A 14,383-nucleotide genomic window follows, 5' to 3' on the forward strand; every position below is an offset into this window, starting at 1 on the left:
GCAAGTTGTTTTTGTATTGGTAAAAATGTGCATGATTTATCGCACATAGTGAAAGATATTTATTCTGTGTTAAATTTAATCAGTACTAATCTGGTCACATGGAATAAATGTCCTATAATAGCAGGAAGTTGTGGATGCTGCTGGTCACTTAGCTAATCGCATATGCAAAAAGTGTCAGCGAATTGCAGAAACTTCAGCTCTGTGTTTCAGAGAGTGAGCAATGATTAGAGACACTGTGGCACATTTGCAAGGCACAGAGTTATGTGGATAGCACAGTCAAATTTTCACATACTGCAGACTTGGAGCAGGGAGGTAGAAAGGTAGTCCAAGAGAAGCAGCAGATAATGTAGAAATCCCCCATAACCCTGCTCACTAATCAGTTTTCTGCTTTGGACACTGATGGGGATATAGCTTCCTTGGAGGAGTGAAGCCACAGCTACATGAGTACCAAGAGTGGCTTAGCTGTACATGAGAAGATGGCAAGAACGGCAGAAGTAGGGGATTCATTGGTTCGGTGTTACTGCAGCAATACATATGACTCCAGCATTGTACGCTTCCTCCCTGGTATCAAGGTGAAGGATGTCATGGAATGGCTGCTAATCATTCTAGTGGGAGAGGATGAACAGCCAAAGGCAACGGCCCATGTTGCTGGTCTTGCTCCATGTCATGACTTAGATATGAAGGGAAGCATTCTGAAGAAGAACAAGAGGCTGGACTTGAAACATTAACTTTGATTTCTCTCCACAGGTGCTGCCAGACCTGCTGAGATTTTCCAGCAATTTCTTTGTTTCAGATTTCCAACATCCACAGTCCTTTTGTTTTTTTTTTGTTTAGATATAAAAGGAGTTTGAATCCTGAAAGTAGATTTCAGCAATCTAGGAAACAGATTCAAAAGCAAATTTAAGAGTCATACTTCACTGCCTCAAAGTGATTATGAAATTCTGTCATGTTATCATTATGTTGCCCACAGGCTCAATTGTTATGTGGTCATCAATTAACCTTGACTTATTGCACATGTCATGTTTAAAATAGCCTGCTGCCTGGTTGGAACTAGAATTATTATTCAATAAAATCCATATTTGATATCAATAAAATGATCAACTTCTAGGTTACCTTTGTTAATCTGATTCAACCAATCCAAGTTTATACACATACAATTATTGTTATACTTTTCTTTGAATCCTTATTATTTCTTCTGGTATATTCTGACCGACAGTGCTGTAATTGTGATGGGGACCAAAAAGTATTCCCAGAAATCACTTCTTATCTCTGCTTATTCTTTACTTTAACTGATTGGACCTCTTGATCCTCTGAATTAAGGCAATCTCTTATTACTGTACGAATATCATCCTTAACTCACAAACCATCTTTTCCACCAACTTTTCCTAACTTCCTGTCCTTCTGAAATGTCAAATAGTTTGAAATATTGTCACGATGATTTAATACTAATATTATTCAAAAGGATCAAAAATACTGTCTTAAAATGGCTGATGTGATTATCTGATCCATCCAGATTTTCGAAGCCAATATGCATTATTTAAAACATAGTATGAATTAAATTAACATTTTTCCCAAAGCAACAAAATCAGATTGAGAGGTGTTAAAAAAGTCCTCATTTATTGCAAAATTAGAGACTTCTTGAGTTAGCAATGACATCTTGCCCAGATACAGAAACTTGGTCAGATCCAAATAAACAATCAATTGGCTTTCAAAGAGCTCTGTGGCAGACCAGCAGGAAATAGAAATTATAAAGCAGAACTTGATTACAGGATCAGAAGGTCTTTCTCTCCAGAAAGTTGTGACTTCTTGAAGCACTGACTGGGAAGAAGCATCAGAGAACTGAGAGCTTAAAAGCCGACTTCAATACTTATTACAGCTGACCATCTCCAGGAAAACAACTGACCAACCTTGGTCTCAGTTTAAAATCTTACACCTCAAAGACACCCAAAGGTCTCTCAAACTTAATATCCTTTTATCTTCATTAATATTGTACTTGACCTCATTTTAACAGTGGTACCTGTGACAGTGTATGTGACAGCCCAAGTGATGGCAATGCAGAATCAATGTTTGACATCATGTCTTGATTATTTTGCTTGTGTTCAGCAGGTAATAAGACTGCTGTTTCTTTTACTGACAAAAAAATTGTGATTGACTCTTAGTAGATTAGATTAGATTAGATTATTTACAGTGTGGAAACAAGTCCACACCGACTCGCCGAAGCGCAACCAACCCAGACCCAATCCCCTACATTTCACCCCTTTACCTAACACTACGGGCAATTTAACATGGCCAATTCACCTAACATGAACATTTTTGGACAGTGGGAGGAAACTGGAGCACCCGGAGGAAACCCACGGAGAATGTGGGCTTGCAGTAAAAAGTAGTTAACTACATTTTAATTGGAGAAAGGTGATAAAATGAACATGAATATTAATTGAAAAGATTTTTCAACAAAATCAGGGAGATTGAAAGGAGTGGAGCCGGTTCACCTCTCCTAATCAAGTTGTAACAAAATTTAGATTAGTCTGAGTGGCTATCAGGTCATAAATGTATATTCTACTCTTTGTTATGAATGCTGTGAGTACTCTGTTGCAATGCCTTTCATTCTTACTTTATACAAAGACTGAAACTCCAACCTTATCCTCTGAAACATTCTTAAGTTTACTTACTCTGTCCTGTCATGTCACACTCTGGTTATCATACGCTATGTTGTAATCCTGCTCTACGGCCTTGACCTCTCTCTTAATTTTAGCATACATGCCATCAAGTGATATCTCACTTGACTATGTAGTTTAAAGAAGAAAGTGAGGACTGCAGATGCTGGAGATCAGAGTCAAAAAGTGTGGCGCTGGAAAAGCACAGCTGGTCAGGCAGCAACCAAGGAGCAGAACAGTTGATGTCTTGAGCAGAAGGTCATCATTAGGAATTGGTGGGTGGGCAAGGAGGCTGAGACATCAATGGGTGGGGAGTGGGGCTAGGGGGGGTGAGGAAGCTGGGAATGCGATAGGTAGATGAAGGTGGTGGTTGATGATGATAGGTTGGAGCAGAGAGTGGAATGGATAGGTAGGTAGGAAGATGGACGGGTAGTACAGTTCAAGAGGGTGGTGCTGAGTTGGAGGGTTCCCAAAAAAAACACATCAAGGAGCTTGTCATTCCCATTGCGTTTAATGAACAGATTTGAATTAATGCCTCCAGTCATGCATTTGGTTACATTCTTACGTCAATTAACATGATAGTCACCCTGAGTGAAATGCCCTAGTGTAGATAAGTGAATATAAGAGAACATACTCATCAACCAATCCTTTGCTGACCCCCTTCACCACCATGTCACACTTCAATGTTCTTTGAAATTCACTGAATCCTCAGTCTCACTATTATCCTTCACCTACCCACCTCAATTTTCCAAACTCTCACTGCTACCTCCAGGTTTTCTTCTATTTCTGGTATTAATGAGAAGCTGAGAAAAGGTAGGAAAAAAATGCACCAATTTCTCTCTTTACCAAAATTCCCATGTAAACCAAGTTCCCAATGACACACTAAGTCTATGTCTCACTGATGTAGTGTGTCCTTGCATTCCTCTTAACTCCATCAGTTTTACAACATTTGTGTTCCATGCTTTTGCTCAATGCTTTTAGCCTGACTACGTATGCCCAGGTTTCAGCTGAATATATTTATGTTGAAAACTAATCCTGAGTTTTCAAATACAACCTGCATCAGGAACATGTATAGTTGACAGAGTTTCCCAGAAATGTATGCACCAACAGGACTTACAAAGACACCTTTGAACTTGTTCATGAACATCACTATATACAGCAATGAAGAATTGAACGAGCATAGGAGATAAGACTAGTTAACATTCTTATCCACACGTTCAAATCCTTCCAAAGATTTTCCCCTGCCTGTCAAACACCCCAATCAGCTGAGCTCTGTCTCCTCCGCCAAGGTATTTATCCCAAATTTCCATCACTCTCATAGATGTCCTCCTTCTGCTCCTTGCTTTCTCCTCCTTTGAGATGCTCCTGAAAATCTATCTCTTCAACTGAGCTTTTGATCAGCTGCCCTGGTGTCTCCTGCTGTGACCTACTATCAACTGGAGTAATTCTAATGGTCAGCTGCAACAGGCCAAGGTGACCTAGTGATTTCTACCTGGAGAGACCAAGAGCAGAACAAGTACACACCGTGAGAATTTGACAGGATGAGTTCCTTCCATTTCAATGCAAGTGGTAAAGGCTCAAACAAAACCAAGCGATGGATGGTAACGGTGGCATCGCACACAACAGCGGGGTACACATGGCTCCACTCTGCTGATGGGTGACATCGAGCCGGATCCAAAAGTGAGCTGTACGGAAGCACCTTGTTACCAGGGATACCTGTGAAAGAGAGTTGAATTGTGCATCAGTCTGATACAGTCTAAGCTAATTTAGCAGCCTGCATGAAGATCCTCTCTCTCTACATTTCTCTTTAGAGCAGAAAACAATTAAAGCTGAAGAGCTATGCACAGTATTTGCTAAATCATCAACCAATAAGTATACCCTTCAGGCAGATATAAATTATTCTGCGTCAACTGTTTGGAGGAAGAGCAGGAAGTTAACCCCAAGTTTCCTGGCCAATGTTTATCCCACAGTAAACAAAAATAAACTGACTACTTTAGTCATTGTCACTAAGTTGTACTTAATTGGCTGGTGTGTTTCCTATGCTACAACGGTGACTACATTCCAAAAGTGTGTTGCTGGTTGTAAAGCTCTCTGGATTGTTCTGAAATTGAGAAAGGTGACATTGAAATACAAGAATTTCTTGGTTAACTTGTTTAGATTTGCCTAATTCATTCACGAGGTATGGGTGTCGCTAGCCAGATCAGCAATAATTGTCAGTTCCTAATTGCCCTGGAGCAGGTGGTAGTGAGTTGCCTTCTTGAAATGTGATGTGGTTAAACCCCAGGATGCTGATAGGTAGGGAGCTCCAGGATTTTGATCCTGTAACAGTGAAGCAATGGTGATGTAATTCTAAGTCAGGATAGCGAGTGGCTTGGAGGGGAACTTGCAAATGTGTTTGCTATCCTTATCCTTCACATGGCATTGGTCATATGTTTGGAAAGTGCTGTCTGAAGAATACTGGTAAATTTCTGCAGTGCATCTGCGGATGGTTATGCACTGTGGTTTCTGAGTGTTATTGGTGGAAAAACTGAGTGTTACTGGGTGTAGTGCCAATCAATCAGGTTGCTTTGTTTTGGATGGTGTCAAACTTGGGTGTTAGTGGAGCTACACTGATCCAGGCAAGTGAGGTGTATTCTATCACACTCCAAACTTGTGCCTTGTAGATGGTGGGCAGGGTTTGGGGAGTCAGGAGGTGAGTTATGTTTTTGCAGGACTCCTAGTTTCTGGTCTGTTTGTGTAGTCACTATATTTATATTCCCAGCCCAGTCAGCTTCTAATCAATTGTAACCACTCAGGACATTGCTAATGGGGATTCAATGATGGTAGCAATATTGAATGTCAAAAGCAATGATTAGCTTATCTCATTGGAGATGGTCATTGCCTGGCACTTGTGTGGCACAAATGTTACTTGCTAGTTGTCAGTCCAAACCAGGTAATTGCAGGTCTTGCTGCATTTTGAGTGTAGATTCCTTCAGTATCTGAAGAGTCATGGATGGTACAGAAGATTGTACAATCATCAGCAATGATCCCCATTTTTGACCTTATGGAGGGAAGATCCTGATGAAGCAATTGAAGATGTTGGACCTAGGGCACTACCCTGAGGAACTCCTGCAGAGATATCCTAGAATTGAGTTTATTGACCACTAACAATGACATTATTCTGAGTCAGCCAAGAGTTTTCCCCTGATTCCCACTGACTTCAGTTTTGCTAGGCCCCTTAACATCACACTTGATAACAAATGACGACTTGATGTCAAGGGCAGTCACTTGCATCTCACCTCTGGGATTCAGCTCTTTAGCCTAATTTTGAACCAAGGCTGTAATGAGGTCAGGAGCTGTGGCCTTGGCAGATCACGTACTCATCTTTCGCCTCGTGACCCTTCGACCCCATGACTTCAATGTGCATCACCACACCCTCAACACCCAACGGCTGGAGGAAGAACGCCTCATCTTCCACCTCGGGTCCCTTCAACCCCATGGAATTCACCAGTTTCACCATTTCTCCTCCCTCAACCTTACCCCAATTCCAACCTTCCAGCTCAGCACCGTCCTCATGACCTGTCCCACTGAAAACCTTCTTCCCACCTATCCACTCCACCCTCCTCTCTGACCTATCACCTTATCCCCATCTCCATCCACCTATAGCACTCTCAGCTACCTTCTCCCCAGCCCCACCCCCCCTCCCATTTATCTTTCCATCCCCAAGGCTCTCAGCTTAATTCCTGATGAGGGGCTTTTGCCCAAAACATTGATTTTCCTGCTCCTTGGATGCTGCCTGACCTTCTGTGCTTTTCCAGCACCACTCTGAACTTGACTCTAATCTCCAGCATCCATAGTACCCACTTCTGCCTAAATCACACACTCAGTGTCAGCGAGCAGCTTATGGCTGAGCATGTGTTGTTTGAGAGCACTCAAATAAAAGCAAGGGGGAAAATCTGAAATAAAAACAGGAACTATTTGAGAAACTCAGCAGGTCTGGCAGCATCTGTGGAGAAAGAAACAGCGTTAATGTTGAGTCCAGTATAAAACCTTTTTAGAATTGCTTCATAGCACTTTACTGAAGAGTGAGAATAGACTGAAGGAACAGTAATCAGCCAGGTTGGATCTGTCCTGCTTTTTGTGCACAGGCCAACATTGTTGGAGAGATGCCTGTGTTGTAGCTGAACTGGAAAAGTTTGGCTAAGAGTGCAGCAAGTTCCACAGCAAAAGCTTAGAGGGAACATGTTTCTTAATATCACATGGAATGAACTGACTCATTTGAAGACTGGTGTCTCTAATATTGTGGATCTGCAGAGGGGAATGAAATGGATCATTCACTTGGCATGGCTAGCTGAAGATGGTTGCAAATGCTTCAGCCACATCTTTTGCACTGATGAGCGTGATTCATCTGTCATTGAGAATGGGGTATGTTTGTGGAGATTACTCCTCCAGAGTTGTTTAATTGTTTACCATCATTCACAACTGGAGACACAGGACTGCAGAGCTATGATCAGATCCATAGGATGTGTAACAGCCTTGCTTTGTCTATCATTTGCAGCTTTCCATCACACTCCTGACTTGCGTCTAGTAGATGGTGGACAGGCTTTCAAGAGTCAAGAGGTAAGTTACTTGCTGCAGGATTCCTAGCCTTTGACCTGCTCTTGTATTTATGTGGTGAGTCCAGTTGAGTTTGAGATCAATGATAACTCTCAGGATGTTGGTAGTGGAGGATTCAGTGATGGAAACACCATTGAAAATATCAAGTGGCAGTGATTGGATTGTCTCTTATTAGTCTAGCATATCTGTGACAGAAATATTATTTGTCACTTCTCAGCCCAAGCCTGGATATTTTCCTGATCTTGTTGCATTTGGACACAGATTACTTCAGTGTTCAAGGAGTCACAAATGATCCTGAATATTATGTAATTATGGGCAAACCTCCTACTTTGGACCTTAGGATAGAGGGAAGATCATTGATGAAGCAGTTGAAGATGGTTGGGCCTAACACACTACCCTGATAAGCTCCTGCAGGGATGTCCTGGAGTTGAGATGACTGACCTCCAACAACCACAACAATTTTCCTATGTATCAGGAGTTTGCTCCCTGATACCCATTGATTCCAGTTTTGCTTGGGCTCCTTAATACCACACTCAGTTGAATGCAGTCTTGATGTCAAGGACTGTCACTCTCATCTCACCTCTGGAATTCAGCATATGAATTGTGCATAAGTGAACCAAGGCTGTAACATGGTCAGGAGCTGAGCTGGCAGAATCCAAACTGAGCAAGTTTTTGCTGAGCAGGTGCTGCTTGGTAACACTGTCGATGACACCTTCCATCACTTTACTGATGATCAACAGTAGACTTGTGGGGTGGTAATTGGCCAGTTTGGACTTGTCCTGCTCTTTATGTACAGGACATTCTTAAGTAATTTTCCATATTGTTGGGTACATGCGGGTGTTGTAACTGTATTGGAACAGCTTGGCTAAGGAAATGGCAAGTTCTGGAGCACAAGTTTTCAGTGCTATTGCCAGACTATTATTAGGGCCCATAGTCTTCAGCATCCAGTTTCTTGATATCACGTGGAGTGAATCAAATTGGCTGAAGGCTGGTATTTGTAATGCTGAGGGCCACTGGAGAAGGCCGAAATGGGTCATCCACTCAGCACTTCTGGCTGAAGATGGCTGCAAAGCTTCAGTCTTCTCTTTTGCACCGATGTGCTGTGTTCTTCCATCATTGAGGATGGGGATATTTCTGGAGCTTCCTCCTCCAGTGAGTTTTTTAATCATCCACTACCATTCAGGATGTGAATATCCCTGCAGGAGCTCATCAGGGTCGTGTGTTAGGCCCAACCATCTTCAACTGCTTCATCAATGATCTTCCCTCTATCTTAAGGTCCAAAGTGGGAGGTTTGCCAATAATTACACAATATTCAGGACCATTTGTGATTCCTCGAACACTGAAGGACACAGATAGTGAATGGTAGGACTGCAGAGCTTATATCTGATCAGTTGATTGTGGGGTTGTTTAGCTCTGTTTGTCACTTGTTCCTTATGTTATTTGGCATGCAAGTAATCTTGTTGGATGGCTTCATTAGGTTGACACTTCATTAGGTTGATGCCCTGGTTTGATGGCAATGGTTGAATGGATAATGCAGCACTCCCTCAGTACTGACCTTCTGATAGTCCTGTACTTCCTTAGGAATCTCCTTCCGACAGTGCAGCATTCCTCTAGTACTGACCATCTGACAGTGTAGCATTCCCTCAGTGGTAACCTCCTGACAGGATGTCCCTCTCTAAGTACTGACCCCTCTGACAGTGCACCACTCACTCAATACTGACCCCTCTGACAGTGCAGCACTCTCTTAGTGCTGACCCCTCTGACAATTCAGCACCTGCTCAATACTGACCCCTTTGACAGTGCTGCACTCCTTCAGCAGTGACCCTCTGACAGTGCTGCACTCCCTGAGACTGATCCTTTGAATGTGTGCCACTCTCTTGGCACTGACCCATCTGACAGCAAAGCACTACCTCAGTACTAACCCTGATAGCGTAGCACTCTCTCAGTACTGGCCCCTCTGACAGTGCAGCAGCCCCTCAGTACTGATCCTCTGATAGTGCAGCACTCCCTCAAAACTAACCCCTCTTACAGTGCAGCACTCACTCAGTACTGACCCTTCTGACAGCACAACATTGCCACAGTGCAGACCATCTAAGAGTGCAGCACTCCCTCAGTACTGACTGCCTGACAGAGCAGTGCTCCCTGAATCTTGACTCTCTGACAGTAGTGACCATCTGATAAGTTTGTGCTCCCTCAGTTCTGTCCCTCTGAAAGTGCAGACCTCACTCACTCCTTGATGTTCCAACACCTCACTACCAAAACTCACCCTCTGACATTTTACATATTCGTACAATTATTTAAATTTAAATTATTTAAAAGCAATGACGTAGTTTGGTTGACAGAGCCAATTGCCTGGGACCTGGATTTTCGATTCTAACTTCAGGTAAGTACTTATGTTGAGTTTGCACATTCTCCCCGTGTCTGTGTGGGTTTCCACTGGGTGCTCCAATTTCCTCCCACAGTCCAAAGATATGCAGGTAAGGTGGATTGGCCATTCTAAATTTGGGGCTGGGGTTTACAGGGGCCAGGGGATGGGCCGGCATACGATGCTCCTTAGAGGGTCAGTGCAAATTCAATCGGCCAAATAGCCTCTATCTGCACTGTTGGGATTCAATGAATAGGAAGTTACAACAATGAGTAAAGCTGAGGAAATTTCATCAAGAAAACAGAAAACTGGAGGTGGCTGATAGAGGTTTTCAAAGTCATAGGCTTATAGAGTCATCCAGTGTGGAAACAGCTCCTACAGTGCGACTAGTCCAGCCGAACATAATCCCAAACTAAACTAGCCTCATCAGCCTGCTCCGGGTCCATTTCCCTCCAAACCTTTCCTATTCACATACTTGATAGGCTAGCTATAGTAAAGATTTTTCTACTCATGGCTGAGGCTAGAACTAAAGGTCATAAACATGAGACAATGATTAATAAATCCAATAAGAAATTCAGAAGAAACCTTCTTATCCTTTGAATGTGAAAATATGTAATTTGTTAAACCTGAAGTTGTTGAGTTAAATAGCGTAGATACACTACACTTAAACACAAAGGAGAGAGCATTCGATTGATATGCTACTTGGCTGAGATGCACAGGAATGTGAGAAGACTCATGAGCAACATAAACTCTACCATAGGTCAAATGGACCAAATGGCCTGTTTCTGTAGTGTAAATCTGTCGTAGTTCCACCAATGCTGCCTCTTTCCAATGTGACCTTTGGAGTAAAGGGTTTAAATATGGAAATGTGGTATGTCACCTACCACCTCCTCAATATTCCCCCAAGAATTAATGGGGCAAAATTGACAAACAGGACCCAGATTGTTTATAATCGGGCCATGAGTAAAAAGTGAGGTCTGCAGATGCTGGAGATCAGAGCTGAAAGTGTGTTGCTGGTTAAAGCACAGCAGGTCAGGCAGCATCCAAGGAACAGGAAATTCGACATGTCGGGCCAGAGCCTGATTTCCTGATGAAGGGCTCTGACCCGAAACGTCGAATTTCCTGTTCCTTGGATGCTGCCTGACCTGCTGTGCTTTAACCAGCAACACATTTTCAGCTATAATCGGGCCATGGCCCAGCTTAAACATTAGTTAGTGTCCTTCCATGTCCCAAATCTCTTCAGCTCACCTGTGAGAGATCCATCCAGATCATGTAGGACAATATCGTTCTCAGAGAAGAAGGCGCCCTTGGTGGTTGTGTTAAAATACTGAACGTCACTGAATCTCACGTTCCAACCACGATGTTGTATGGGTTCAAAGTTTATCAGCTCAGTCAGGGCTATTGCTGTGCAGTTTGGCTGGTCAAAGTTTACCAACTTTATTGTGGACACCATCAACCCTTCAGAAAGTGGCAGAGCAATGCCTTTGCTGGTGCACTTGGCGTTAAAATCAAGTTCCTCAGTGTGACCTACAATTGTCGCATTCTTGATCATTGCTCCCATGGCCTCTCCCCATTCATTTACATAGGAGTGCTTGATGTCTTTGATATCTATGCCAGCCTTCTCATTGTTGACCATCACAAAGTTATGGAATTGGAGAGCACCACCTCCCACCCACTCTGCCCCTCTCTGACAGTTCCATGAGATCAGTGAATCAAATCTGGCTGGTTCTGCGATTGGTGAGTTGCACTGACCCCCTTTCTGTGGGTGATAAGCTTCGAAAATCCACAGTCCGTACCAACCCTGGGAATGCGCAGTGTTGTTTAAGAACTGACCGAGGGGTAGGTTGCGTGGGCAGACATCAGGTGTGTAGGAAGGTCCATCAGGGTGCTCCAGGAGACGGTACCAGAAGCCAAAGTGTGTACCCCCTGCAGCAGCGTTATGTCTGATCATGTTCGAGGGATTGGTCACCCAGAATGCTGCAGGGGTGAGGTCATCATTCAGGAGGCTGGTGCTTTGCCGCACCATGACTGCCAGGTTGTACTGCAGCACATTGCCTTGTTCAATGCCATCCTCAATGAAGAACGCTCCTCCCATGATGTTGTAGGCCACGTTGCCCTCCACCAGGAGGTGGTGTGTACCATGGATAGTCACAGCCCTGTTAAATGTTTGGTGTATCGCACAGCCTCGCACATATGACTTATATCTCAGGTCTCCCATAAGGTGCCAGTGGATTGGGTAGCGTCCCAAACGGAAGGCTTGTCCCGCATGATATATCTGGGAAAAAGAAAAAAGAAAAAAGTCATTAGAGAAAAAGGCAAGACACTTTTGCATTTTTCTAGCAACATTGAAACATTGAGAGGTTGTGAATGGCACTATTGAAATGAAAACTCTTTATATTTCAGTAACATGTTTATAAACAGTAACATGTCTCTATAGTCCCTTTAACATGGCAAATTCAGATTTTGTGTCATCCCTGCTCTTGGCCAGAAACACCAGAGAATTCATAACATGGTCAAACAGATGGGAGTATTAACTTGGTCATCATAGAGTCATACAGCACAGAAACTCACCCTTCTCTCCAACTTTTCTGTGCTGATCAGACATCCCAATCTGACCTAGTCCCATTTGCCAGCATTTTGCCCATATCCCTCTAAACCATTCCTATACATATACCTGTCCAGATGCTTCTCAAATGTTGTAATTGTACCCACCTCCACCACTCCCTCTGTTAAGATTCTATTCCATTCACCCAGTTACTCCACCTCGCTTGCTTCTGCTCTGAAGATGCCAACTTTGATAAGGGGGCCTCTGAAATGTCCACCTTCTCCTTCAGCTGAGGATTCCCTAGCACCCTGTCTCTTCCCTCTCACAAGAATGTAAGGGTCCTTTTGTGTGTACCTGCCATCTCACCAGCATTGTCATCCAGAAGAACATTAGCCACAATTTCTGTTACCTCTGGCGAAATGCCGCACCTTCCCTTGTCAGCTTTCTTCAAGGAAGCTTGTGCCCTTTAGGACTCCATTGTCCACTCCTCCTCCACTTTCAACACATTCCTATGGTCTCACAGCACCTTCCCTTGCAATTGCAGGAGGTGTAATATTTGCCGTTTACTTCCTGTCTCCTCACCATCCAAGGCACCAAATATGGAGAAAGTGAGGACTGTAGATTCTGGAGATCAGAGTCAAAAAGTGTTGTGCTGGAAAAGGCTGCATCCGAGGAACAGGAGTGCCAAAGTTTCGAGCATAAGATCTTCGTCAGGTTTTGGAGGTGTGTGTGGGAGGGGGGTGGGGGGGTGCCAAGGGAGCTGAGAGATAAATGGGAGAGGGTGGGGCTAGAGGGAAGGTGGCTGGAATGCGTAGGTAGATGAAGGTGATAGACCAGAGTGGAGAGTGGAGCAGATAGGTGGGAAGGAAGATGGACAGGTAGGACAATTCAAGAGGGTCGTGCCAAGTTGGAGGGTGGGATCTGAGATAAGGTGGGGGGAGGGGAGATGAGGAAACTAGTGAAATTGATATTGATTCCATGTGGTTGGAGGGTCCCAAGGTGGAAGGTAAGGCATTCTTCCTCGAGGTGTCAGGTGGTTAGAATTTGGCAGTGGAAGAGACCCAGGACATGCATGTCCTTGGCAGAGTGGGAGGGGCTGTTGAAGTATTTGGCCATGGGGCGGTGAGGTTTTTAGAGTTTATGTCCCAGAAATGTTCTGCCAGTTGGTGTCCTGTATCCCCAATGTAGAGGAGACCACATCAAGAGCAACAGACACAGTAGATGACATGTATGGAAGTGCAAGAAAATCTCTGTCGGATGTGGAAAGATCCTTTGGAGCCTTAGATGGAGGTGAGAGGGGAGGTGTGGGTGCAGGTTTTAAACCTTTTGCAATGGCAAGGGAAGGTGCTGGGAGTGGAGGCTGTGTTGGTGGCGGGGGTGATGTGGACCTAACAAGGGAGTTGCAGAGGGAATGGTCTCTGCAGAATGCAGATAGGGGTGGGGAGGGAAATATACCTCTGGTGGTGAGGTCTGTTTGTAAGTGATGGAAATGGCAGAGGATGATGCGTTGTATCTGGATGTTGGTAGGGTGGAAGGTGTGGACAAGGGGCGTTCTGCCCTTTTTGCAATCGGAGGGATGAGGTTCAAGGGCAGAGGTGCAGGATGTGGAGGAGACGCGCTGGAGTTTGAGCACAAGCTCTTCATTAGGAACATACCTTCTAGGCGAAGCAGCACTTTGCTTGCACTTCAGTCAATTGAATCTACAGTATTCGCTGCTCACAATGTGGTCTCCTTTACATCGGGGAAATGAAGCACAGACCAGGTGACTATCGTCAAACACCTACACACCTACATTCTGCCCACAAAAATGACCGAGCTTCCAGTCACTTGCCACTTCAACATACCACCATGTTCTCTGGCCCACATCTTCATTTCAGGCTTACTGCAGTGATCTGGAGAAGCTCAGCACATGCTGGAAGATCAGTGTCTCATTTTCTGCTTGGGATCCCTGCTGTCTTCTGGACTTCATATCGAGTTCAACAATCCTAGGGCTTGAGCCGCACTCCCCATGCTTTCCCCCCTCCCACACACCAGGCTTTATCCTCACATTGGTTGCCACGACACACAAACCGTTGTCAGTCACTAATAATCCCCATTAGCAGTGATTCATTCCTCCAAATTGACTTTAACTACCCCCTTGTTTGTCCAAGTGTTTTTCTTTCTCTTTGGGCTCTATCTCCATCTACCTTTTACTCTCCCCTGTTCTTTCACCCCAGCTTCTGT

At 44.1% G+C, this 14,383-nt stretch overlaps 1 protein-coding gene across 1 annotated transcript in view; it reads right to left on the minus strand.

Moving 5' to 3' along the window:
- Window positions 1-14,383, minus strand: part of LOC132815185 (fibrocystin-L-like) — a 213,570-nt gene that overhangs the window by 70,173 nt on the left and 129,014 nt on the right. The window contains 2 exon segments of the mRNA XM_060824000.1: window positions 4,179-4,370; window positions 10,864-11,890. Coding sequence (XP_060679983.1) covers window positions 4,179-4,370; window positions 10,864-11,890 — 1,219 coding nt within the window.

The sequence above is a fragment of the Hemiscyllium ocellatum genome, chromosome 4, assembly GCF_020745735.1.
Source record: "Hemiscyllium ocellatum isolate sHemOce1 chromosome 4, sHemOce1.pat.X.cur, whole genome shotgun sequence".
In the NCBI taxonomy this organism is placed as follows: Eukaryota; Metazoa; Chordata; class Chondrichthyes; order Orectolobiformes; family Hemiscylliidae; genus Hemiscyllium; species Hemiscyllium ocellatum.